Consider the following 26485-nt stretch of genomic DNA (forward strand, 5'->3'; position numbering starts at 1 on the left):
CAGCGTATGAAAGGAATTATTAGTCAGCCACCAGTTTTCAATCCGAAAAGAACAGATAAATCTGTCCAGATGACTTGACGCAGCATAACCCTCTGCTCAATTGAAAAAATTAACGTAACGAGACTTAATAAATTTCACAACTCAATTACCCCACCAGTCCAACCAGAAAAGCCCAGAGAAAGAGAAAGAATGTTGAATAAATTAATAGCAGCAAATGTGTTTTATTTTCTGCCTAGTTTGTAGGAGTTAGTTAGCATAATGTTAGTGGTGCCTAGAAGTTGTTTAGCATGATGTTAGTGGTGTCTAGGAGTTGTTTAGCATGATGTCAGTGATAGCATGATGTTAGTGGTGCCTAGAAGTTGTTTAGCATGATATTAGTGGTACATAGGAGTTGTTTAGCATGAGGTTAGTGGTAGCATGATGTTAGTGGTGCCTATTTTTGTACTTGTAACCGTTTGTTTTTAGCCTATATAATGGTCATTTCCTTATCCATGAAGTAGTAGAGTTTTCAATCCAACTTTGTTTCCCCTTGTTTTTAAATTTATCGTTTTCTTCTTCCATTTTACATCAGTGGTATCAAAGCCAAGTTGAGTTCCACAATGGCTTTTGAAACTTTTGTGCAGCCAGCCATTCCACGCTTTGATGGTCACTATGACCATTGGAGCATGCTCATGGAAAATTTTTTGAGGTCCAAAGAATATTGGATAGTTGTTTCTGGAGTAGCAGAACCAGCAGCAGGTGTTGTGCTGACAGATGCACAGAAGATGGACCTTGCAGAGCAGAAGTTGAAGGATCTCAAAGCAAAGAATTATCTCTTCCAGGCAATTGATCGTTCCACCCTGGAAACCATTCTTTGTAAAGAAACTTCCAAGCAAATCTAGGACTCTATGAAGAAGAAGTATAAGGGGACAGCAAAGGCAAAGAGGGCACAACTGCAAGCACTTCGGGCGATTTCGAAACTTTACACATGAAGTCTGGAGAATCGGTGACAAATTACTTCTCCAGGACGATGGCAATCGCAAATAAGATGAGAATCCACGGCAACCAAATGACAGATGTCACTATCATTGAGAAGATTCTTCGTTCGATGACAACAAAATTCAACTATGTTGTTTGTTCAATTGAGGAATCTAAAGACACTGACAGCATGTCCATTGATGAATTGCAGAGTTCTTTGTTGGTTCATGAGCAAAAAATGAATCAGCAAAATAAGGAGGAGCAAGCATTACAAGCCTTGGCATCCAAAGGAGGAGGTCATGGACGAGGAAGAGGCAGAGGCGGAGGTGGCAATGATGGTAAACACTCAAATCAGAAATCTGAAGATTTTAATTCTCAAGGGAGAGGAAAAGGCCATGACAACAACAACAATCATTCAACACCTTCCAAGTCAAAGTCAGCAGACAAATCAAGAGTTGAATGCTACAGGTGTCACAAGTTTGGCCACTACAAGTCAGAGTGCCGTACTAATCTAAGGAGAGATGGTGGAAAGCAATCCAATTTTGCTCAGAAGGAAGAAGAAGTGTCTTTGTTGATAGCTTGTCACATGAAGGAGGAAACCCACAAGAAATTCTTGTGGTACTTAGACACTGACTGCAGCAACCATATGAGTGGAGAGAAGTATGTATTCTCTGAATTGGATGAAGTTTTTCGTGATGTTGTGAAGTTCGGTGATGGCTCTACAATCTCTGTTATAGGAAAGGGAAAGGTAGCAATTCAAACCAAAAAAAATTCTATTCAAACTATTTCTAACGTTCTCTTTGTTCCAGATTTGAGAACAAACTTACTCAATGTGGTCAGCTACAAGAAAAGGGGATATGGAATCTCTATCAAAAATAGAGTCTGCAAAATTGAAGATGAGAAGTTGGGCTTGATAGCTCAAGTCAACATGACAGTCAACCGAATGTTTCCATTGTATCTCCATGACACCACTCACTCATGTCTTTCTGCAAGATCGGGAGAGAAGGAATGGCTATGGCATTTTTGCTATGGGCATCTTAGCTTTGGTGGGTTGAAGACTTTACAACAGAAGAATATGGTGACAGATCTTCCTCAAATTACAACTCCTTCTGAAGTTTGTGAAGAATGCGTTGTTAGCAAACAACACTGTAATCAATTCCCACAAGGGAAATCATGGAGGGCGAAGGCTGCACTAGAGCTTGTTCATTCCGACATTTGCGAGCCAATAACTCCATGCTCTAATGGAGGTAAGAGATATATACTTACTTTCATTGATGATTTTAGTCATAAAAGCAGGGTTTATTTTTTGCAAGAGAAATCTGAAGCCTTTCTAGCCTTTAAAAGCTATAAAGTGCTGGTTAAGAAAAAAGTTGGCAGACCCATAAAAATTCTTCGCACAGATCGTGGTGGAGAATATAACTCAAATGAATTTGCAAGTTTCTGTGAGACTCATGGAATCAAGAGGCAGCTTATAGCAGCTTATACGCCCTAACAAAATGGTGTTTGTGAAAAGAAGAATCATACTATTCTAAATATGGTGCGAAGTCTTTTAATAAGGAGTTGTATTCCGAAGAGCTTCTGGCCTGAAACAGTTAACTGGAGCATTCATATATTGAATAGAAGTCCCACACTTGCTGTTCAAAATAAGACTCCAGATGAAGCATGGAACGGACAAAAACCAGTTGTTGATCACTTCAAAATTTTTGGGTGTGCTGCATATGCTCATATTCCAGATCAGAAGAGGAAGAAGCTGGATGACAAAGGAGAAAAATGTATTTTTCTTGGTGTTAGTGATCAGTCAAAAGCTTATAAGCTTTACAATCCTAACACTAAGAAAATACTTATCAGTCGAGACGTTGTTTTTTATGAAGATCAAATCTGGGAAAGGAGCAAAAATGTAGTTGGAGAGCCAATTCCAACTAGTTTTGATGGAGAAGATGGTGATGAAGCAAAGCAGCCGCAGCAACACCTTTCTCCAACAACTGATGCATTTGAAAATTCTCAAAATGAAACTCCTGCAGCCTCTGAAGTCACCCCAACAGCACCAGAAGCAGCAGCTGAATCACATTCTCATTGTGTTCGAAGGAGGCCAGCATGGATGTCAAATTATGAGGTAACCGGAATTGATCAATCTGAAGACCAAATCACTCATTTTGCTTTATTTTCAGATTGTGATCCTACAGTGTTTGAAAGTGTTGTCAAAGAATCAAAATGGCGGAACACTATGAATGCTGAAATTGCAGCCATCGAAAAGAATGACACTTGGGAGTTATTTAATCTTCCAGAAGGGCACAAAACAATTGGCGTGAAGTGCGTTTACAAGAGAAAGCTGAAGGAGAATGGTGAAGTAGACAAGTAAAAGGCACGCTTCGTGGCCAAGGGCTATAAGCAAGAGTGCGGTGTTGATTATAAAGAAGTCTTTACTCCAATTGCAAGGCATGACACAATCAAATTGGTGATTGCATTAGTAGCTCAGAACTTATGGCCTATCTTTCAGCTGGACGTGAAGTCGGCGTTCCTCCATGGAGATTTGAAGGAACTGGTGTTTATCGATCAACCTCCTGGTTATGTGAAATCTGGAAATAAGCATAAAGTGTATAGACTAAAGAAGGCTCTATATGGATCAAAACAAGCCCCACGAGCTTGGTATAATCGTATAGAAACTTATTTTTTGAAGGAAGGATTTTAAAAATGTCCTTATGAACATACACTTTTCATAAAAGTTGAGGATGGAGGGAAAATGCTCATTGTTTGCTTATATGTAGATGATCTAATCTATACTGGAAGTAATATAGCCATGTTTGGAAGCTTTAAGAATTCCGTGATGGGTGAATTTGAAATGTCTGATCTTGGCATGATGCATTACTTTCTTGGCATAGAAGTGTTGCAGTCTTCTATCGGCATTCTTATTTTTCAAAAGAAATATGTGGGAGAAATCTTGGACAGGTTTTAGATGAAATATTGTAATCCTGTGAATACACCATCTGAGTTTGGTTTGAAGCTAAACAAAGATGATGGAGGAAAGAAGGTTAACAGTACTCTTTACAAGTATATTGTGGGGAGCTTAATGTATTTGACTGCAACAAGGTCTCATATAATGCATGTTGTAAGTGTCATTAGTAGATACATGGAGTGTCCAACAGAGATTCATTTTTTGGCTGCAAAAAGAATTCTTAGGTACTTGCAAGGTACTAAGGAGTTTGGGTTGTTCTTCAAAAAAGGAGAAAAGTCAGATTTATTTGGCTTTACAAATAGTGATTAGGCAGGAGATTCTGATGATCGTAAAAGCACATTTGGGTATGTTTTCATATTGGGAATAGGAGTTGTTTCATGGTCATCAAAGAACCAGCCAATCGTCACATTGTAAACCACCAAAGCAAAATTTGTTGCAGCAACAACTTGTGCTTGTCAAGCTATTTGGCTGAAGAAGATTCTTGAAGAGCTGCAGTTCAAAGAAGATGGGCCTACTCTCATTTACTGTGACAACAGTTCAACAATAAAGCTCTCAAAGAATCTTATTCTACATGGTCGAAGCAAGCATATAGATGTGAAGTATCATTCCTTGAGAGATCTCACAAATGATGGAGTTATTAATCTGGTTTACTGCAGAAGTGAAGACCAGATTGCTAATATTCTAACAAAGCCTCTCAAATTTCCAGCATTTTAGAAGTTCAGGGAGTTACTTGATGTTTGCAGTTCAAAAGACTTTATCTGAGGGATGACGCCTTAAAGTTTAAGTCTCATTAAACTGATGTTATGTATGGAACATCAACTTAAGGAAGGGTTTGTTGAATAAATTAATAGCAGCAAATGTATTTTATTTTCTGCCTAATTTGTAAGAGTTAGTTAGCATGATGTTAGTGGTGTCTAGAAGTTGTTTAGCATGATGTTAGTAGTGTCTAGGAGTTGTTTAGCATGATGTTAGTGGTACCTAGAAGTTGTTTAACATGATGTTAGTGGTGTTTAAGAGTTGTTTAGTGTTAGTGGTAGCATGATGTTAGTGGTGCCTATGTGCTTGTAGCTGTTTGTTTTTAGCCTATATAATAATCAATGAAGTAGTAGAGTTTTCAATCCAACTTTGTTTCCCTTTATTTTTAAATTTATCGTTTTCTTCTTCCATTTTACATCAAAAAAAGTCTAATTTCAACGCAGAAAATTAAAAGCAAGTGGCGGCGACAACAGCATATGTCCAATTCAAAATAATACAACCAAAAGCTAGTTGAATCCACTGAAAAAACAAAACGGAAATGAAGCAAATCTGCCCAAAACACCCTGCCCACCCCCAAAAGAAATAGATTCTTGCATCAAGACGCCTACAAATTCGCTAAGATCAAGTCGAAACAAAGCAGATGCCAAATCAAACAGATGGGCGCCACAACCAAAACTACGGTTCAAGAAAGCTTGAAAAGAAGAAGAAGAAGAAGAAGAAGAACGCACGTATGTTTTAAGGAGAGCAATATCATCTTCGTCGAGAGGACGAGGGTTTTTCTCGTCCTTGATCTCGTCTTCGGGTTCAGGCGCCATGGATTAACGATTTGCTTCGCCGCAGGATGTGCTTTCTTGCAGGCAAGTGAGAGGACGAAGAAAGCCAAGGCACGCTAGCGTACGGCGCCTTATTCAGGCGTTTTTTCCAGATTTTTTTCCCCTTTTATTGTTATTTTATAATAAAATATTAAATAATACTTTATTTGGGATTTTCCGTTAAGGCTTACGTAAAACCGTGTTGTTTGACACACCTCAAAACACTCCTTACACCGCATTCAAATCTGTTTTAATTATTTAAAATTTTAAAATAAGAAAAGGAAAGTGTTTTTGTATCAAATTAAAAGTTAAAAAATAAATTAATAATTATATATTTTTTAAAAAAATTAATATAAAAAAAATTAAAGAAATAAATTAATGTTTCTATAATTATAAATATTTTTCATAATTACTTTCGTTCATATGTAAAGTAAGAGCTAAAAATCTAAAATATCTTTTAAAAAAAGGATGTTTTCCAACTTTTCTATTTTTTGAATAATGACAAAACAATGTGATATTTGTGTAAATATTTGAAAATTTAAAAATAAAAAATAAAATTATTTTCACGAGTGAATAGTGATACTTCTTTTTTTAAAACTATAGTTTATTTTTTAAAAAAAAAAAATTAACTACACTGTGTCACGCTATAGAATACTTGTCACTTTAGCAAAGAAAAAGTGAATTTATCTATCCAATTCTATTAGCTATTTTAAAATTTTAAAAAATTATGAGTTTTTGTTTTAATTTCAAAGCAACTCTTGATTATTGCATTTTAATTTGCTTCATTTTTAAAGTTATTTACTAGTTCGATATTTTTCAAGTCATGTGCTTTGATATATTGTTCGGAGTTATGTTTCTCAATTTTAAAATATGCGAAGTGATAATTCATTGTAAATTCTTTGTCTACCATTTAATTTGTTTTTAACACTATCCTAAAAAAAAAAAAAAGTGAATGTTTGATTTTAAGGTTTTCTTAAATAAGTATAAAATGTCTAATTATTTTTCAGCTTGTCAAAAATTTAAAATATAATTTTAAATTTTATACTTATTTAAAATTTCAAATTTTAAAATATAATTTATCATCTACAATTGAACAAGTCTAAATTCATTTGAAGAAACTAGAATGCAAATTAAAAGCATGAAGATGGAATGCAAAATCAAAAAAATGCATGCGTCTTTTAGTCTATAATAATGTTCTATGTTATAATTTATTTAATTATTTATTTTGCATTTCACAACCCGAATTCATGCAAAAATGTATTTGAAATCTATTCATTATCAAAGAAATAGCCATCATGATGCAAATTATCTCAAAATATTATTGTCACTATTTTAATCCTCCTATCATACATGCAATTCTACTCTAATAAAAAAAAAAATATGAACTGAAGAAAACCTTAAAATCTAACATTCACTTTTATTTTTTTAAGAATGGTGTTAAAAACAAATTAAATGGTAGACATAGAATTTACAATGAATTATCACTTCTCATGTTTTAAAATTGAGAAACATAACTTCGAACAATATATCAAAGCACACAACTTGAAAAATGTCGAGCTAGTAAATAACTTTAAAAATGGAGCAAATTAAAGTGCAATAATCAAGAGTTACTTTGAAACTAAAACAAAAACTCATATTTTTTAAAATCTTAAAATAGCTAATAGAATTGGATAGATAAATTCACTTTTTCTTTGTTAGAGTGACAAATATTCTATGGTGTGACAAAGCGTAGTTAATTTTTAAAAAAAATAAATGAACTACAATTTTAAAAAAAGAAGTATCACTATTCACTTGTGAAAATAGTTTTATTTTTATTTTTAAATTTTCAAATATTTTCGAAAATGTCACATTGTTTTCAAACTATTCAAATATAGAAAAGTTAGAAAACGTCATTTTTTTACAAATATTTTAGATTTTGGCTCTTACTTTACATATGGAAGAACGTAATTATGAAAAATATTTATAATTATAGAAACATTAATTTATTTCTTCCATTTTTTATATTAATTTTAAAAAAAAAATTATATAAATATTAATTTATTTTTTAACTTCTCAATGCTTGCATTGAAAAGTTAAAAAATAAAGAATGAATTTAATACAGAAAACACTTTCTTTTTCTCCTTTTAAATTTTTAAATAATTAAAACAAAATTGAATGCAGTTAATTGGTCAGGGCAATCGTGTGGGGACGCGTGGCAAATTTCGTTGGACTAAGCAGCAAGATTATGTAAGCCTCAAAACGGGAAAAATTTTCCCAAATAAAGTATTTTTTAATATTTTATTATAAAATAATAATAAAATAGGAAAAAACTCGTTTTTTCCATCCGGCCACGTGTCCATCTTCCCTTCTATGCCTTTTTTCCCCCTAACATTGAAACCATTTTTTTTCTTTTTAAGGTTGAATTGCACCAATATTACTCTAACTATGACGCCTACTCCATATAAATCCCCTAACTTTAAATTGTCTTAGCATCAATTCAAACATCTAAAATAATTTAAATTTGATCTCTCTTTAGTCTCAACCTAGGATTCTAAATAAAATTTCATATTGACTGAGTTTCATATCATCTTGAAACTTTGATTTGCCTTAATAATAACGTCAAACTATTGAAATTTTTGGAGAGAAGTGTCAAACATAGTTAATGGTTTTAGACTCTTCGTATAACTAACTCAATATAACGTTAGTATGATAGAAGTGAGTAGGCTGGAAGTAGAATGAAATAAAAAGTTATATGATTAGTATATAAAATTATAAAGACCAATTTCACTTCATCCTTGCACTTTCAAACCAAATTTTTCAATACGAGATAATTCTCACAAGTACAGTATCCAAGGGGACATTTATGTCCTCACAAATCAAGTTATTTTTATTATTTTTTCGAAGTGAAATACTATTTTTATTATTTTAGAGATGAATTAATGTGTTGATCCTTACTTGAATCTGAGCAGTTTGAGATTTAACTTAAAAATCACATGCTCAAGAATACCACCTAAGAGAGTTATCTCCTTTCTGTTTGTAGTTTTCTTTATGTTAGTCCTTTGCTTGGCAGGGCCTCTCACATTTACAGTCACAGCCAATTCCAAGTGATTAGATAGCCCTAATGCTTATTATCTATTAGAGCTAGGCACACTTGCAGCACATCAATTTGGCTAGCAGCAACATTACACCATCAACACATGTATGGATTCCCCTTGGACAAAGAAAAAGATCGACGCATTCAGATTACAGATGAAATGCAGTTCTGAGAACAACCGGATACATTAACTTGTGGATGCACAGAAATGATCACAGAGACTATATATTGTAAAACCATACATTGTAAAAACACCCAGATCCAGATAAATTGTTTATCTTAGTTCGTATTACTTGCTCTCTATATAATCTATCCTCGTATAAGATCCACAGTGCAGTCATTTATCCATGTGTGAATGATCTCTACCTCTTGCCTCCTCGATCCATGAGCCAGCCTAGCTCTTTAGAGCCAGATAATCAAATCTGAAAAGTATACACAATTAATTTGAGAAAACAAATGCAAGTGGGATCAACAAATTAACAGAAATTATTTACTTATTTACTTACTTAAACAAGTGCTATGATGGTAGCGAAGAGGCCTTCAGCGCATTGACAAACTCCAAAGCAAGAATTGGAACAATATCGCACACACCCCCCCGCCCTCCAACCATGAAAAAGGGGGGCAGGGGAGAACAACAACAACAGCAAAATACAAAATCAAGACCAAAATGCAAGGAGAGAACCTGTTGCGCCAACTTTAAAGAGATCAACAGACCTGCATCTGCTCCATGAGTCTTGCAGCCCATTACAACAGTAAAAAATATATTAAAGTTGGTATCCAACCTATAAATACAACCAAAAAATTATATTAATTGATCTATCCTCTTCCAAATGGAGCATTTCAGGAAAAGAAAAAGTAAGAGGAGAAAACTTACAATTGCAGCCAAATTTGGTTGTGATCGATTTGGCGAAGCCATTTTGATATTCGCTTATGATGCGACCTTCCACTTACTCCTTTGTAATCACAGACAAATAGAGGAAACATGCTTAAGGTTAGGTGGTGACTGGCATGGCCATCTCCATACGGAAAATTACTTCACATAATAAATTTTTATTTGTTTGCATGTTAATCTATTACTTATATTGAAATATTAGCATAATAGCATATATTTATAATAAGAAGCTAGTATCAAGTGAATAGATTTCTTACTTTCAACTGGCAGACATTCAATGTTCATCAATTACAAAAGCCTAAAATTCTGCAAAATAATATTGAATCTGGAGCATGTTTCCTTACGTGCTATGGAAGTAACTACATTTGCAATGCAAAAACAAAGATTAGGAATTGTCTGCACCGTAATTTATAATATGAAAATTTGTACCTGCCAGTCCCAAACCACTGATGCCATGGGATCAGGTATGTTTTCTATGTTTTAAGCATTGCTTTGTACCAGAATAAATGTAATATAAACTGGCAGCTGCAAAAGCACTACTGACCTTGGTAGAACCAGGTGGAAACCCAATGATAATCTTGCACATCTTCATCCAAAAGAAAATTCAGAAGAAACGGATTAGTGAGTGGTTCTAAAAATTTAGTAGTTAGAATTTGGACAGTCTGTATATATGGGTGTGTGTGAGTGTGTGTGTTTTTATGCACAACTTGTGGAACCTCATGCAAAGAGCAAGCAGGTAATGGAACCATAAAATTGGTTTTAATTGGCAATTCATCATGGTTGTGTAAACAAAAGTGTCTGATAACCTGCTGTAAACAGAATAAACTGAGAAAAAGACCCCTGAACGTTTTTTTCCCCAAAATGAGTGAATACAGACCACTTGTGCCAAACACCAATACTACAACTATTGCTATTGAATATATATAAGAAACTAAAGCAATGCAGAAACTAATAATAAAACAATAAAAAGAACAAGACAAGAAATTAACGAGGTTCGGTATAAAATTACCTACGTCATTGGGCGCTGACGATAAATCCACTACTTCTTGACAAATTACAACTTTGGAGTATATTTTACAAATGAAGAGTTGAGCTCTTTATATAGCTTCAAACTCAAGTCTAAAAAATACTTCTCTCCAATGTGGGACAAATAATACAAAAAATTCAAAACAATTTTTTATACAAATGTGGAACTATTCTACCAATGTGGGACAAAAAATAACAAATCTCCACCTTGATGATAAAATGATAAATTCAACAAATTTTTCAGGCACCAACATTTTCTGGATTTCCACATTATCGGCGTCTTCCAAAAATATTCAGACTTGTAGGATATTGATCAAGTCCAAACAATGTTTGAACTTGATTATTATCACAATCTTGGTCAACATATCTGCAGGAATTTCATTTGTAGCAATCTTCTAAAGAAGTATCTTGTCTCCATCAATAATATCCCACATAAAATGAAACCGAACGTCGATGTGCTTCGTTCGTGCACAATAGACTGGTTTCTTTGCCAAATGAATAGCACTTTGACTATCATAGAATACAACAATGTGCTTCTGAACAACTCCCAAATTTTCAAGTAAACCCTGCAACCAAATAGCTTCCTTAACAGTCTCTGAAGCTGCCATGTACTCTACTTTTGTTGTTGACAAGGCAATGGTAAACTGTAAGGTAGACCTCCAACTCACTGGACCATTAGCAAATGTAAAAACATATCCAATAGTTGATCGACGTTTGTCCAAATCACCTGCAAAATCAGAATCCACATATCCAACAATACGTTGATCTATAGTATTATTTTTCTCAATACTATACCAACATCAATCGTATTCATAATATATCTCAAAATCCATTTCACAGCTTGCCAATGTCCTTTACCCGGATCATGCATATACCTGCTCATCATACTAACAGCTTGTGAAATATCAGGTCTAGTACAAACCATTGCATACATCAGACTACCAACAGCACTTGCATAAGAAACCTGTAACATATACTTACGTTCCTCATCTAATTTAGGAGATAAAGCCGCACTAAGTTTGAAATGAGGAGCAAGAGGAGTGCTTACTGGTTTTGACTACTCAGACATGCCAAAACTATGTACTACCTTCTTCAAATACTGTTTCTTAGACAAACTAACTCTTCCTCTCATTCTATCTCTGCGAATCTCCATGTCAAGTATCTTCTTTGCTTCACCAAAATCTTTTATCTCAAACTCTTGATTTAACTAATTTTTCAACTTGTTGATTTCTTCCCTATTCTTTAAAGCTATCAACATATCATTAACATACAAGAGTAAATATATAAAAGATCCATTTTGTAGTCTGCGAAAATAAACACAATGATTATGTTTATTTCTGATGTACTTCTGACCCATCATAAACTAATGAAATCATTTGTACCACTATCTTGGAGACTATTTTAAACCATACAATGATTTACCCAATTTACATACCCAATTTTCTTTTCTAGTAACCTGAAACTCATCTAACTGAATCATATAGATTTCCTCTTCCAAATCACCATGTAAAAATGCAGTTTTTACATTGAGCTGAACTTGTTCAAGATCAAATTGTGCTACCAAAGCTAACAAAATTCGAATGGAAGAATGTTAACAACTGGAGAAAATACCTCATTATAATCAATGTCTTCCTTTTGTGCGCAGCCCTTAGCTACCAATTTAGCTTTGAAGCGAACATTATTTGCATCTGGAAATCCTCTTTCTTTACATAAACCCATTTGCAACCAATTGCTTTCTTACCCTTGGGCAGCTGGGCTAGCTCCCAAATATGATTCTAATGAAGAGACTGCATTTCTTCATCTATCGCTCTTTTCCACTTGTCTGATTCAAAGTTCCTCATTACTTCTTTGAAAGTGTAAGGAACATTATCATCCGCAACTGGAAGCAAGGTCTTAAATTTCGATTTCGACTCAAATTTCGAAGCTCCAAAAGTACGGAAATTTCCACGGAAATTTTGATTTCGATGTCGATTTCGATTTCAATTTGAAAAAATAACGAAAACTAGTAGTAAAGCATGGAATTCTTTGTGAAACTTTAGAAATGGTTAACAAACATAAAAATATAAGTTTTAAGACTAATATATTACAAATTAAATACATCTATGTTTTGTATGAGGTGGAAAAGTTTGTAAAATAGTACGTGTATCAAACATATTTGTAAGATAATGTACATTAAACATATTTAGTTAATGCAAATGAAATTCATAAATCATTTAAATATTATTTATTATACAAATATTGATAATTTAGACATGAATGGTTAAATAAAATATTACTCTAAGTTTATTTTTTTCATATAATTTCAAAAGCACTTGTGATAACCTTTTGTTTCAATAAAATAAATTAAAAGAGAAATTTCACTTCACTCTCGAGGTTTCGATAAATTTCGACAAATTTCGCTAAAATTTCGAGGTTTCGATAAATTTCAGATGATTCATTGAGATTTCGACAAAAATTATGCAAGACGGAAATCGACAGCCATTTCAATTTCGAGGGTGACGGAAATCGAAAATTTCGACGGAAATTTCAATAGTTTCGTGGAAATTTAAGACCATGACTGGAAGTACATAGGCCACCATATCAGTATACCGAGCAGGTTTTCGAATTTCTCGCCTTGGCCTCTGAGAAACAATTGATTCTTTTTGCTGTGAAGATTCTCGAATTGAAATATCCTCTTCTTGTAAACTATTCCCCGCCGTGACTGAAGAGTTACCTTGTGTAGTCTCATTTCTCACTGGGTTTCCCAAAATTGTCTCAATCTCCACCTGTTGTTGAGTGCCACTGATCTTCTCTTCAACTCGTGACTCCTTGCGTATTGTTTTCTTCATCATCGCAAGTTTATCAAAAGTCACATCCATACTTAAAATCATTTTTTTCATCTCTAGACACCAAAGACGGTATCCTTTGACTCCTGCACTTATCCCCAGGAATATTATTTTCTTGGCTCTTGGATCTAACTTAAATTCTTTAACATGATAATAAGTCATAATACCAAATACATGTAAAGAATCATAATCATTAGCAGGCTTTCCAGACCATACCTCATAGGGTGTTTTCCCTACTATCGCAAATGATGGTAGACAATTAATGAGATGACACGCATATCTAACAGCCTTAGCCCAAAACCTTTTGTCTAACCCAGCATTAGACAACATACATCGAACTTTCTCCAGAAAAGTCTGATTCATACGCTCTATCACCCCATTCTGTTGTGGTGTATCTCGAACGGTGAAGTGTCGAGCAATACCTTCATCCTAACATACCTTCATAAATGGGTCACTCGAGTATTCACCACCATTATCTGATCTGAGCCGTTTAATCTTTCTGCCAGTTTGAGTTTCAATAAATTTTTTCCATTTAAGGAAAATATCACACACTTCATTTTTATGCTTCATAGAATACACCCAAACTCTTCTGAAAAAATTATCAACAAAAGTGACAAAATAATGCATACCACCCAACAAAGCCATTTTTGCGGGCCCCTATACATCTGTATGGATGTAGTCTAAACTACCTTCAGTCTGGTGGATTGCAGTGTCAAATTTCACTATAGTTTATTTTCCCAGAATGCAATGCTCACAAAATTCAAGTTTGCACACCTTTGCACCCTTTAACAAACCTCGCTTAACTAATTGTTGCAAAGATTTTTTTCCTACATGTGCTAATCGCATATGTCATAACCTGGTTGTGTCTGAACCTGCATCTTTGTCAGAAACAACAACTGCTGAGTCAATAACTATACTACCTTATAAATAATACAAGTTATTTTTCCTTATTCCTTTCATCATCACCAGCGCAACAGATTTAATCTTTAAGGTTCCATCTTTCAAAGTGATAGTGAACCCTTTAGATTCTAAGGCACCCAATGAAATCAGATTCTTCTTTAAGCTTGGAACATACCTAACATCAGTCAAGGTCTTAATAGTTCCATCTTGACATTGCAACTCTATTGATTCTATTCCAGTTGTTTTACAAGTATTATCATTTCACATAAATCAACCCACCATCTAATTCTTCAAAATTAGAAAACCATTCCCTATTGGGACACATGTGATAGGAACAACCAGAATCCAAAATCCACTCATCAAAATATGTGACGAAGATGTTCCAACAAGAGAAAAATCTGACTCACTTTCATCATCATTAGCTTTATTGGCATTAGAATGTGCTTTGCCCTTATTCTTCTACTGTAATTTAGGACAATCTTTCTTCCAATGCCCTCTCTCACGACAAAAGGCACATTCATCTTTAGCAGGTCTCCCACGAAATTTACTCCTCCCATGAGATTTACCCTTCCTTCCAGGCATACGACTCTGAGAAAGTCCCTTTATTGTTAGTGCTTCTATTATTTCCTTATGGACCCTCTGATTCTTCTTTCTACATTCAGTACTAATCAATGCAGTACAAACAGCATCATAAGTAACTTTATCTTTCTCATACAATAAAGTGGTGGTCAAATGTTCATACTCATCAGGGAAAGAATTCAGTAACAATATGGTTTTATCCTCATCTTTCACCTTTTCATCCAAAAATAACAAATCAACCAAAATTTTATTGAAAGCATTTATGTGGTCATTAATCGAAATACCTGGTTGATACTGGAAGCGAAACAATTTCTTTTTCAAATAGAGTCGATTTTCCAAACTCTTGGTCATAAATGTATCTCCAATGTCTTCCACAATTTCTTTGCAGATGTCTCCCTCATAACACAATATTTCTGATTTTTAGTGAGACACAAACGAATCGTACCACATGTCTGACGATTGATCTTTTCCTAATCTCTGTCACCCATATCTACTGGTTTATCATCCAAAGTAATATCTAGTTCTTGCTGATACAAGATGTCCATCACCTCACATTGCCACATACCAAAATTATTGGTACCATCAAATTTCTCCACCTCAAATCGAGCATTAGCTATCGTCTTCGATGATGATGTCAAAGCCGAAGGGGTTGGAGTTCGTGTGGACAGAGTTTCTTCTACTGCTACACTAGTTTCTACCATCTTTTATATATTCAATAACAACCAACAAAGCAAAAGGCTTAGGATGAATAGTACGTACCAACTGTGTCTACTCTACTTTATCCTATGAAATTCCATTTTGACCAGGCCGACCTCCAAGGAGCGACTGAACCGCAATGGTCTCTGAGCACTCACTTAAACAAGATCTTTCTTAGACATCAAATGTGGAATTAAGGATCCTAACAGAGGAACACCTCCGTATCGACACTATTCAACCTAACTTTAATACCAATTGTTGTGTCGGGCACCCCACTTGTGTCAAACACCAATACTACAACTATTGCTATTGAATATATAAGAAACTAAAACAATGCAAAAACTAATAATAAAATAGTAAAAAGAACAAGACAAGAAATTAACGAGGTTCGGTATAGAATTACCTACGTCTTCGGGTGCCGACAATCAATCCACTACTTCTTGACAAAGTACAACTTTGAGGTGTATTTTATAAATGAAGAGTTGAGCTCTTTATATAGCTTTAACCTCAAGTCCAAAAAACACTTCTCTCCAATGTGGGACAAATAATACAAAAATTCAAAACAACTTTTTTATGCTAATGTGGAACTATTCTACCAATGTGGGATAAAAATCAACAGATGGATATTACTAATTGGGTAAGGGGAGTCAGAAATGATGAAGTTGGATCACCAACTCAAATGTAGGTGGGAAGAGCCCACAATTTTTTGCTGTTAAAATAGCAACACTCTATAAACCAATTAATTCTACCAAGTTTCAATGCCCATTAATGCGGTCCATCACTTCTTCTTTTTTAAAATAAAATGATTTTTATGAATTTTATAGTGTGATTAATTTTAAAAGTAGTTGTCGCATTAATCCATGCCAGAATTTCATCGGAAAATTGAAAGTAAACAAATGAAAATAAAAACTAAAATTAATTTAGCTTTCATTCATCAAATAGGAAAAAAAAAATGTTATTTAAGAAATTGTATTTTTGAAGAATTTTGTTGTAAGAAAACTGTAAGTAAAAATTGAAAACAAAGATGTAGTCCCAAGAGGGGGGGTGACCTGGATTTTAAAAATTTCTCTTAATTCCTTTGGGAACTTCTTAACCTCTTTTATTTCTTTTAACCAATTCTTGACTTGTTTGTTTAATTTGTCAATCACACAATAACTTAGTTTCTTTTATACAATCAACAACACAACTATATAAACAACCAAATAACCAATCAATCAACCAAACCAATTATCCAAAACACAATATTCAAACCAAGATATATAAGATACAAGATTTCAGCTCTTGTTTATTTGCAACCCTGAAAATATGAAAGTTTGATTCAAGCCTTGCAGAGAATGTAATTTGTTTCTCAATTTAATATTCAACAAAACATTCACACTCTTCCCAAAATTCAAAATTCAAATAAACTCTTAGTTAATTTATCTTTAGGATGTTAACCAAGTAATGTACTCCCGTATGGTTTCCGCAAAGTATGGTTTAACCAACGTACTCCCTTTCGGTTTCCGCAACTCTAATCAAAATTAGACTTTAAGTTTACTTGATTTCCAAATATACGTAGCATATATGATTACCAACTAAACCATCCACGCAATTTATATGTGCTGAAAATAAAGAGTAAGGGAAAGAAAGAGTGAGACCGGGATTTTTACGAGGTTCGACTTATACCCAGCCTACGTCCTCACCTTTGACAAACCACTAAAGGATTCGCTAAAATCAGTTCCTTTACCAGGCGGAACAACACTGATTACACACTCCTTCAGTAGGCTAGAGCCCGCCTCTCCAAATGATGTACCCTCGTTCGGTCACTCCTTCAAATAGGCTAGAGTCTGCCTCTCTAAGCGATAACCCTTTGCTTAGCCAACAATCCAAACAATCCTTGGAATCGTCAATCTATAAGATACAAATCAAATAGATGTACAAAGAATTGCTCCTCAAAGAGCTGATTAGTACAGTTCAAAACTATATACTTCCATGTAATTCACAATATGAAATTCAGATTGAAGCTCTAGAAGTATTTCACCATATGATTCTTTCAATGAATGAAAGAATTAATAGTTGTAGCACAATATCAGTGAGAGAATTAGCAAGACTTCAGTAAACTTCGTGCCAATTTACAGCAAAAGAGAGCTTTGAGAATTTCAGAACACTTGAAAGAGATTTTGAATGCTGAATTGAATTCTTGTGTGTTGAATCAATTAAACTTGGGTGTATTAATAGATGTAGAAAAGAATCTAACTTGTTCCCCAAGTTTACTTGGAGTAGGGTCCAAGATTTAAATAAGTTTGAGCCCCAAGCAATTGAATATTTCAAAATATGTCTGCTATGTTTTTTAAATTTTACCGCGTGACAATTGACTATGAGGACTCTGGCAGTCGGCTGTTAGTGTATTTCACGTATAGAATGCACAAGCAGTAAGGTGGCAGTCGCCTGTCAACAAGGAGTCAGGCGCCTATCACTGAACAACTAGATTTTTTAAATGACCAGAAGGGTGACAGACGACTGGCAAAACACAAGCAGTTGTCTCAATTTACACTGACAGTCACCTGTCAAGCTCTAGATAGTTGACTGTCATACTTCTATCTGCTTATTTTAAAACCTTTAACATGGCAGTTGACTATCCATGTGCAGTCAGTCGCCTATCAACCAATTGTTTCTTGTTTTAAAATATTTTTGTTCTCTCTCTTCTTTGCTTATTCAATCTTGAAATATCAATTAGTTTTTCTTTGAAAAATAAGTTCCAAGACTTAAAACTAAGGTCTCTAAGTCTCATTTGCCTAATGAGCTTCAAAGTGAAAAGTCATACTTGAATCATACTTAAAGTACTTACAAAACTTGTTCTAAAAACTGATTTAACTCTTCTTTGCTTTGAGTTTTCTTTGTCGCTGGTCTTTGATCTTTCAAACTTCTTTGAGCTTTCATTATGGATCATTTATTTGATATAGGGCCTTCCATGTTCCTTGATCCTTGTGAGCTTTCAAGATATGTCATTTGAGGTCTAAGTTTCATTTGATCTGAATTTTGACACGAGCTTTCGGAATTGTCCTTTTTATCATTCGAAATCCACTTTGCCTTTATTAACTGAAATATCACCACTTTGAAGCAAATTAGATAGCCTTACCTTGTTATCATCAAAACCAAGAGTCGTAAGCCTAGCAAGGCCAACAAAAATAAAAATAAATTTGTGCACTATCTTAATTCTATGTTTGATTTTATTTATATACTAATAGTTTTTCGTCATAAAATTATTTATTCTTATTATAGATTCTTTAATTAAAAAGTTCATGAAATAAAAAAGTCTGCCAAAAAGAACATTAGTATCGTAACCAATGGATTAAGAATGATTTTGAATTGGGGAGACAAACTAACGACAAGTACAATCATTAGGGTGTAAATTAAATCTTACTATGTTAGGGTGTCAAACAAATAATAAAGAAAGGCAAGCCCAAGGACTCCAAAAGCTAAGGCCCAAAGGAAGCAAGAAAAACCAATATACCATAACAAACAGGAAGGTGTGACTTGATCTTTGAATATCCTAGCATTCTTCTCCATCCACAAGGCTCAAAGAATAACATACGATGCATAATTCCACAAGATTTTCAGTTTCTTAATTCTAGCAAACCCCCAAAATTTAAGCCATCTGGCAAGATCATTTACATCAACCAGGGTAAGATTCAATTCAACTTGACAGTTAAACAGCCATCATCAGGAATGTCGCTTCGGTCCCCACTACTGCTGCCACTCCACAATCACCACCATGCAGCAATCAAGCACTTGTAGCTACTACTGCAGTTTCAACCCTCCCCTCAAACCAAATCAACCCAATCCAACCAAAGCCCCCCCCCCCCCCCAAAAAAAAAAAACCAAAGAAAAAAATCCCAAAGGAAATGTGCATGCACAAAAATTGATTGGAAATCTAGCCTGCTGCCCACAAGGATTAAGTTCACCTCGGTAGACCACCCTACTCAACCAGCATAAATTGTCCTTCACATGTGTACCATACATGTCACATTTCCTAAGATGTTGTAAAGGAAATATAACAGCTACTTAACAATTGATTCTTTGTTGCTGCATTCACAATTTTCACATAGTATCAGTTTCATTAAATTGAATGTGGAGTTCTCTTGAACCAGGCAGGCATACATCTTCCACGCGTTAGCGCACAATGAGACATTGTATCCATCTCCCATCTAATACAACTTATCTTCATAGGTTTCATGAGAAAATGTGGGAAAAGTATAAAACAAATTAAAAAGGATAAGTATCATTGATGTGGCAAACAAATATCCTCTCAATAATCATGGAGATTGGATGGATTGTAACACAAAATGTGGAGCCTTATTCAGGGTGCCTGAACACTTCCCAGATTAACATTTTTTTTTTAAAAAAAAAATTGAAAGAGTTAAAGGCCATTACATGATCCTATTCACTGCGATAAAGGTCCCAGGAATGGTAGGAAACGGTCCTGATCTTTTGATGTCTTCCCACAAACTGACTTTAAGATATACACGCAGAGAGAGAGAGAGAATCCTTCATGTCATATAACCAAAACAGAATGGTGGGGCAGACCAAAAAATTAATGAAGCAATGGAAAAAGCTGCAGGATAAGTGATCAGCTGCAGCCCCCAAGGTTAATGGATGACAGATTCTATTTTGAAGTTTGAAGCTAATTAATCTACTACCATTAAGGATTTCAGGCATAACCATCCGGGTTAGGCAGAAGTTCAGCTCAAAATGAAGTGCACAATTACAACTAATTTTAATATTTTGATACAATAAAACAAATAGGACGCATCATGCATTTGCCCATTGGAATGAGGTTCAAAGTTCACATGTTGCCAGATTTAACTAGAAGTCTTCAGAAACATTTTGTCTAATATAATTTTTATGATTGAATCGTTGTACCTCATGGGAGGCAAGTCGTGATAAGATCTTGATTCTGGATAATTTGCAAAGGGGTCTGTTAGTCGCCAACACATGTCCCCTCTGCATGGCTGATGCAGAATCTGTAGAGCACATCCTCCTTCATTGCACTTGGACCAGGAATCTATGGAATATGGCATTGTCTCTGATTGGACAACAGTGGGCTATCGCTAACTCTATGGGAGGGGAACTTGGGCCTAGAAAGGGATTCAGGCAACAAAGGAGAAGAGAAAAGCTATGTCCCCCATTCCCCTTGCAATTTTCTGGTGCATTTTGAAAGAGAGGAATAGGCAAGTGTTTCAAAATTCAACCTCAGCAATTCAGATCAGCAAAGAGCACAGGTATACTGCAGTCAATGGCTGGCATAGTGGGACTGTGTTAATGACCATGATGTAACCCATGGTTTTAAATAAAGACCGCGACCGTTACATAACACCGTTACGTAAAGTTTTTTTGGGTTACCGATACCGTTACACACCGCGAAATCGGTGGGAAGAAAAATCACGGCCGTAGCGGCCGTTACGGACTGCGACCGTTACGTAAAGGCCGCTACGGCCGTTACGTAACCGCTACAGGACTGTTACACCAAAAAAATATTTTATTTTTTACTTTTTCTTCTCACTTTTTCTCTCTCTTTCATATATCATTCTCAATATTCCAAGTGGCAAGAGGGGGAAAAGATTATAATGAGGATGACAATGATACAAAATTTACTTTTTCTTTAAATACTCACAATAGATGCATTAATTAACAATTTCAAAATACTAACTTGTTAGGAATTTTTTTTTTTTAATAATATTAGTAATGTGATATTAATGTTCTTTATTTTTCAACTTCAACCTTCTTTCTTTTCTAGCTATTTTATATTTATATTATTCGTATGTCTTATATGTCTAATAGATTAATGGAGTGTATAATGTATTTTATTTTATTAATTCATTTAGCACACATAAGAATTTATCACAGATAAGAACAATGAGAAGTATAAATACGTGCACACACGTAATTTTCTATCAATGATGGTTTAAAACAAATGTAAACTTGTTGCTCTTACCAAATAACTTAGTTACTCGAACTAAAGGGTCCAAAATACACTAAAACCCTTTCTAAGAATGGCCAAAAGCTTAAAACATGCAAGTACGCTAATATGCACAAGGTTGCGCATGCTTCAAAAAAATTCACGGCCGTTACACCCGCTTCCTGTTATGTAACATCCGCTACTCCTGCTTCCTGTTACACCTGTTACCGTTACGTTACGCTACCCGCTACCGCGATTTAAAACCATGATGTAACCTTTGATTTGTGCAACACCCTTCAGGGTGCTTGACTTACTGTGCCATGGGCTGGCATCCCCTTGGCCTTTTCAACAAAGTTTCCTTTACTTATAAAAAAAAAATGATCGGATCTTTGTACCTGATTAACAAATAATTGATGCTAAGTAGCCTAAATCTTAAAATGTGATACTTTAAAATATTTTTAATCAAGGAATATAACATCACCCTCAAGACAAACAAAACAATTTGCATTACATATCGAAGGTTTTGAGTTTTTTGACGAAATTTGTCCAAAATTATACCACTGATAGAGAAATATCTTTACACGTAGATAAATATAAAACAAGAAGATGATTGTCTTTGTAAAACCCCTATGGCATGATTACATGACACAAGCTCCTAGCACAAAGTTAATGGTTTCACATCTAGCCCAAAGTTAATGGTCTCACATTTCATCAGCATTGCTTCAAACATCAAAGATGTACATTTAAATATAATAATTGTAAGGGACCTAGATCGCAATTGTTTTGCCTTACATCATATGGATTTAAAATTTCATATTTTTCCAGCATGACTCTTATGAACTAAGAATTATGTACATAAATGAAGAAACAACGAAGTCATTAGATCCTTCATACTGCAAGTTTGATTGCAGTATCACACTTACCGGCAGAAAAGGTTATTCTTAGACCTAACAAAACAATACCAACAACAATTCAGCAGGACTGTGTAAATCCAATAAATAAGAAAACAAGGATGGAAAGAAACAAACAGCCTGAAAGAATTGGCTTCTTAAGAGTGCAAGGAAACCCACTCAAGGTATAATGCTCTTAAATGTGTTAAAATAATAACTTAAGCTCAGCCTACAAGTATACAATCATTCAGCATTCAAATCTTTTTTTCTCCTAACTGTCATGATTGAAGAAAGAGAAAATTGTAAATTGGCAGTTTTTAAAGGAGAAAGGGAAAATACCTTTATGATAAGCTCTGAAGTATGAGAATGTGAGTACTTGATGTGTAATGCATATCCCCATTTGATGCAGCAACATAAGATCCATACATCTGGCACAAGTTTGCATAAATCTAAAGCTTACTCCAGTATGAAAATTAGGTTCTGTACTCTCAACTTGCATGCAGAAATTCTATACTCTTCCTCGTGGACTGCAATAAGCTGTACCCTGGATCTTTCTTCAAACTTCTATTTTCCATTAATTGTCGCATATTCCAAGCATTGCCCCACAAGCCAGCATTAGCATATATGCTTGCTAAAGCAACATAGCTAACTGAATTCTCAGGATTAATACTAAAAAGTTGCTTGGCTGCTATTTCTCCAAGAGACATATTGCCATAGGTAGTGCATGCCCCAAGAAATGCACCCCACACTGAGGTATTTGGCTTTATTTTCATGTTGCATATTATATTATATGCTTCTTCTAACTGACCTCCACGTGCAAAGAGATCTATCATACAAGAATAATGTTCAACTCTGGGAAGTATATTGTATTTGCAAACCATAGCATTGAAGAAATCCCACCCTTCACCAGTCAATCCAGCATGACTACAGGCAAACAGAAGAGACAAGAATGTAACGTCATTTGGCTTCAATCCATGACATTCCATATTCTTATATAACATTATTGCCTTTTGTCCATAACCATGCTTCCCCAATCCAGCAATCAATGAAGTCCATGAAATCACATTTTTCTCCTCCATCTCATCAAATGCATGGTTAGCATCTTCAATTTCTCCAGATTTCGCATACATATCAATAAGGGCATTGCCCATGGCCACATCATATCTTGGTAGATATTTTAATGCAAGAGCATGAATTTGTCTTCCCAAGCTTAGTAAAGCTCCATTGGCACATACGTTAAGCATAGAACATAACAGAACATCATCCATTACTAGATACAATTGACGTATTTCTTTGAAGAGATTAAGAACATCTCTGCTGCAGTTTCCTTCACGTGCGTATCCACTGATTAATGCAGTGCACGAAATTAAATCCTTTTCAGGCATATTCTTATACAGATCATCAGCAATTCTAATGCTCCCACATTTTGCATAAGTGTCGATGAGCAATCCCATCAAATCACGATGTGATCCAAAACCAAGATGTATGATGAATCCATGTATTTGGCTTATCTTCATGAGGTCATTACCACTAGATAAAGCTCTCAAAATACTTCCGAAGGTGAAGCAATCTGGGTTGCTACCTGTTGAATCATAAAATGGTATGGGAATTCCAAGAAGTAAAAAACAAAGGAAATCCTAACTTTATTAAGTGAAGAGATATCCACTCTCACTCTCTGCCACACAGATGCCTACCAAAACACTATATCAAACTGATTAAACAGATTTCAAAATTAAGAATGAGAAAGTTAGGTGGTAATCTGGACTTTTCTGTGACCTATTCTTATCAACTGGCAATTTTTAATTGAAATTTGTTCCTTAAATAGGACATAATTAACTGGTTAGCATTATTATTTTTATAATTATATTTCTCATCACCACATTGCACAAAGCAGTTAGTACGCATATCCTAAATCTAATGTCTCAGCTACAATAAATATAAGAGTTCTAGGTATTGACTAATTATTTGCTCAAGTACATGATTATTCACTTTCCAAACATTTCAAAGAATGCCACCTATTTATCGCAATTGTTGAAAATTCCACTTGTGAGTTTGTCTCCCATCAAAAAATTGAGTAAAGGATGAGTCACTGGGCCACAAGGCTCCCTGCTTTTGTGAGTAGAGGATGAGTGGCTTATATAAATGGCTGGGCCAAGGCCTAATACTTAAGCTTTTGGGTTAAGTTAGTACTCACCCATGTATACCAAGCCCACTCATGAGGACTCCTCCGTTGCTAACAAGTGGTATCAAAGCCAACAGTTCAAGTTAGGTTTGAAATGTTCATGCATGTGATCCTGCAAATGTTGACCTTGTGGTAGAGGAATGGTTGATGCTATGGATGCTAATCCAATAGATGATTGGATTCCCATGGTTGAATAATGGCTCCTAATTGGTTGCATGATGCCATGGCATTAAGTGATCAAAGGGGAAGTGGTTAAAACTTACAAGTGAGGGGGAGATTGTTGAGAACTACACTTGTGAGTTTGTCTTGCATTGAAAAATTAAGTTATCACCATGATTTATGTATTTGTTTCTTAAGAAATATAATGAATGGGACTAAGTTAAGACATTAAGTTAAACGTATGAAGGTTACGGGAGTTTGTTTTTGAAACACCAACTGTAGTCCAACGTTGAAGGAGTCGCCAACATGTTCCACTGCGGTTACCCATGATCTTCCTTGATTTGTGGCAACAAAACAGCACGAAGCTGTTTTTTGAGTTTGATGGGGCTCAGCTATTATATACTGTTTTTACTCCCTAGACTCACTCACTTGCTTCCTTAAGATATACACCATCATAATTGGGTGAGGTTAGAGCTTGGAAGCAATAAATCACAGAAAGAAAAACAGATTGCAAGTTTTCGTCAATGGCCGGAGGTAACTCATGATCTTTGGCTCTTGCATTTTTTTTTTTATACCGTTCTTGCAATGATGATTGGATTGGATCGGTTTTAGACTTACATTGTTAACCAAGGCCAATACACGACAAAATATATTTTAGGATTGTAACAATATTTGACCATACCTTCTCTTAGCATTGCACGAAACATTTGAAATGAGTCGCCAGTAAAACCCTGAACAGCATACCCACCAATCAGTGTGTTCCAAGAAACCACGTCCCTTTTTGACATCATCTCAAAGATGTAACAGGCATCCCGCATAATTCCGCATTTTGAATGCAAATCAACCAATGCACTCTGCACAAACAAATTATCGACAAACCTGCCTTTCTGAATACACCCTTGTATTTGCTTCCCTCCATCCAAACACCTCATGCTTGAACATGCCCTCAATACACTCCCATAAGTAAACTGATTAGCCTTCAAACCAGCCCGACGCATTGCCACGAATACCATCAAAGCTTCTTGAAAGTACCCATTCTGAGAATACCCAGAAACCAAAGCAGTCCAAGACACAACGCTTCCCTCAGTCATTCCATCGAACACCTTATGAGCAGCCATCATGTCCCGCAGTTTGGCATAAAATATCACCAATTTGGTGTTCAAATGTAAATTTGAATCAAACCCACTAGTGATAAGATGCTTATGAATCAAAAGACCTCCTCTCTCGACCTTGGCATCGATACAGAGCTGCAAAGTTTTCAAATACACCGAGTAGTCCAAGGCAAATGGAGCAGAGAAACTTAGTTTCAGAGCTTCTGGTAACCTTCCCATGTTGCATAATGATAAAATGTGGGATTTTAATGCAAACTGGTACCCAGTTGAACTTGCAGATATTCTGTTTATCATCGTATCGTCAAGAGAATTTGAATTCTGAAGAGGCTTTGCATAAACAGAGCTGAACAAAACATCATCCATCGCCAATTGTTTCCATCCTGGTGCTCCGCCCAGAGGGAACGAGTCATTTACCGGTGCATAGAATCTTCCATTTGAGCGAACGACCGTGAAGTGCATAGATCATTGATTGAGCGCGGTTTGATTTTGATAACATTTTTTTTATTATTATTTTATTTTACTGCTTCTCTGTTTTTCCTCTCTCCAATAAAGACTCAGAATATAAACTGTAAATGCTTTTAGTTATTGTAATAGCATGTTATGATAATAATTTTCTAAGTTTATAATTTATTTTTATGAATTGAATTATTTTATACACAATTTACAATAAAAATATGAATAAATAATTATCCATATTTATAAGATATTTAAGATTACATTTTAAATAATTTATAA

The 26485-nt window shown here is 34.9% G+C and overlaps 2 protein-coding genes across 5 annotated transcripts in view; both read right to left on the reverse strand.

Annotated features, from left to right (window-relative positions):
- The window catches only part of LOC131157499 (26S proteasome regulatory subunit 7-like), a 43879-nt gene extending 38236 nt beyond the window's left edge, over window positions 1-5643 (reverse strand). Inside the window, exon 1 of the mRNA XM_058111702.1 lies at window positions 5395-5643. Coding sequence (XP_057967685.1) covers window positions 5395-5481 — 87 coding nt within the window. The 5' untranslated portion in view covers window positions 5482-5643. The remainder of the gene's footprint in view (window positions 1-5394) is intronic.
- A 3016-nt stretch (window positions 5644-8659) lies between these two features.
- LOC131157500 (pentatricopeptide repeat-containing protein At3g20730-like) lies at window positions 8660-26225 on the reverse strand. 4 transcript variants are annotated; one of them, XR_009137275.1, is made up of 7 exons: window positions 25321-26225; window positions 22637-23879; window positions 9988-10029; window positions 9701-9802; window positions 9426-9504; window positions 9058-9333; window positions 8660-8973 (listed from the first exon to the last, which is right to left on the reverse strand). XR_009137275.1 is itself a non-coding variant. In XM_058111703.1 (2 exons), exons 1-2 carry the CDS (start codon window positions 26111-26113, stop codon window positions 22786-22788), a joined length of 1887 nt encoding a protein of 628 aa, XP_057967686.1. In that variant the 5' UTR covers window positions 26114-26160; the 3' UTR covers window positions 22446-22785. The 4 variants fall into 4 exon arrangements, 1 of the variants encoding a protein (XP_057967686.1); XR_009137276.1 differs by lacking the exon at window positions 9701-9802 and having other exon boundaries at window positions 25321-26160; XR_009137277.1 differs by lacking the exons at window positions 8660-8973; window positions 9058-9333; window positions 9426-9504; window positions 9701-9802; window positions 9988-10029 and adding an exon at window positions 17173-18547.
- Window positions 26226-26485: the final 260 nt, after the last annotated feature.

The sequence above is a fragment of the Malania oleifera genome, chromosome 6 (genome assembly GCF_029873635.1).
Source record: "Malania oleifera isolate guangnan ecotype guangnan chromosome 6, ASM2987363v1, whole genome shotgun sequence".
NCBI classification, from domain to species: domain Eukaryota; kingdom Viridiplantae; phylum Streptophyta; class Magnoliopsida; order Santalales; family Ximeniaceae; genus Malania; species Malania oleifera.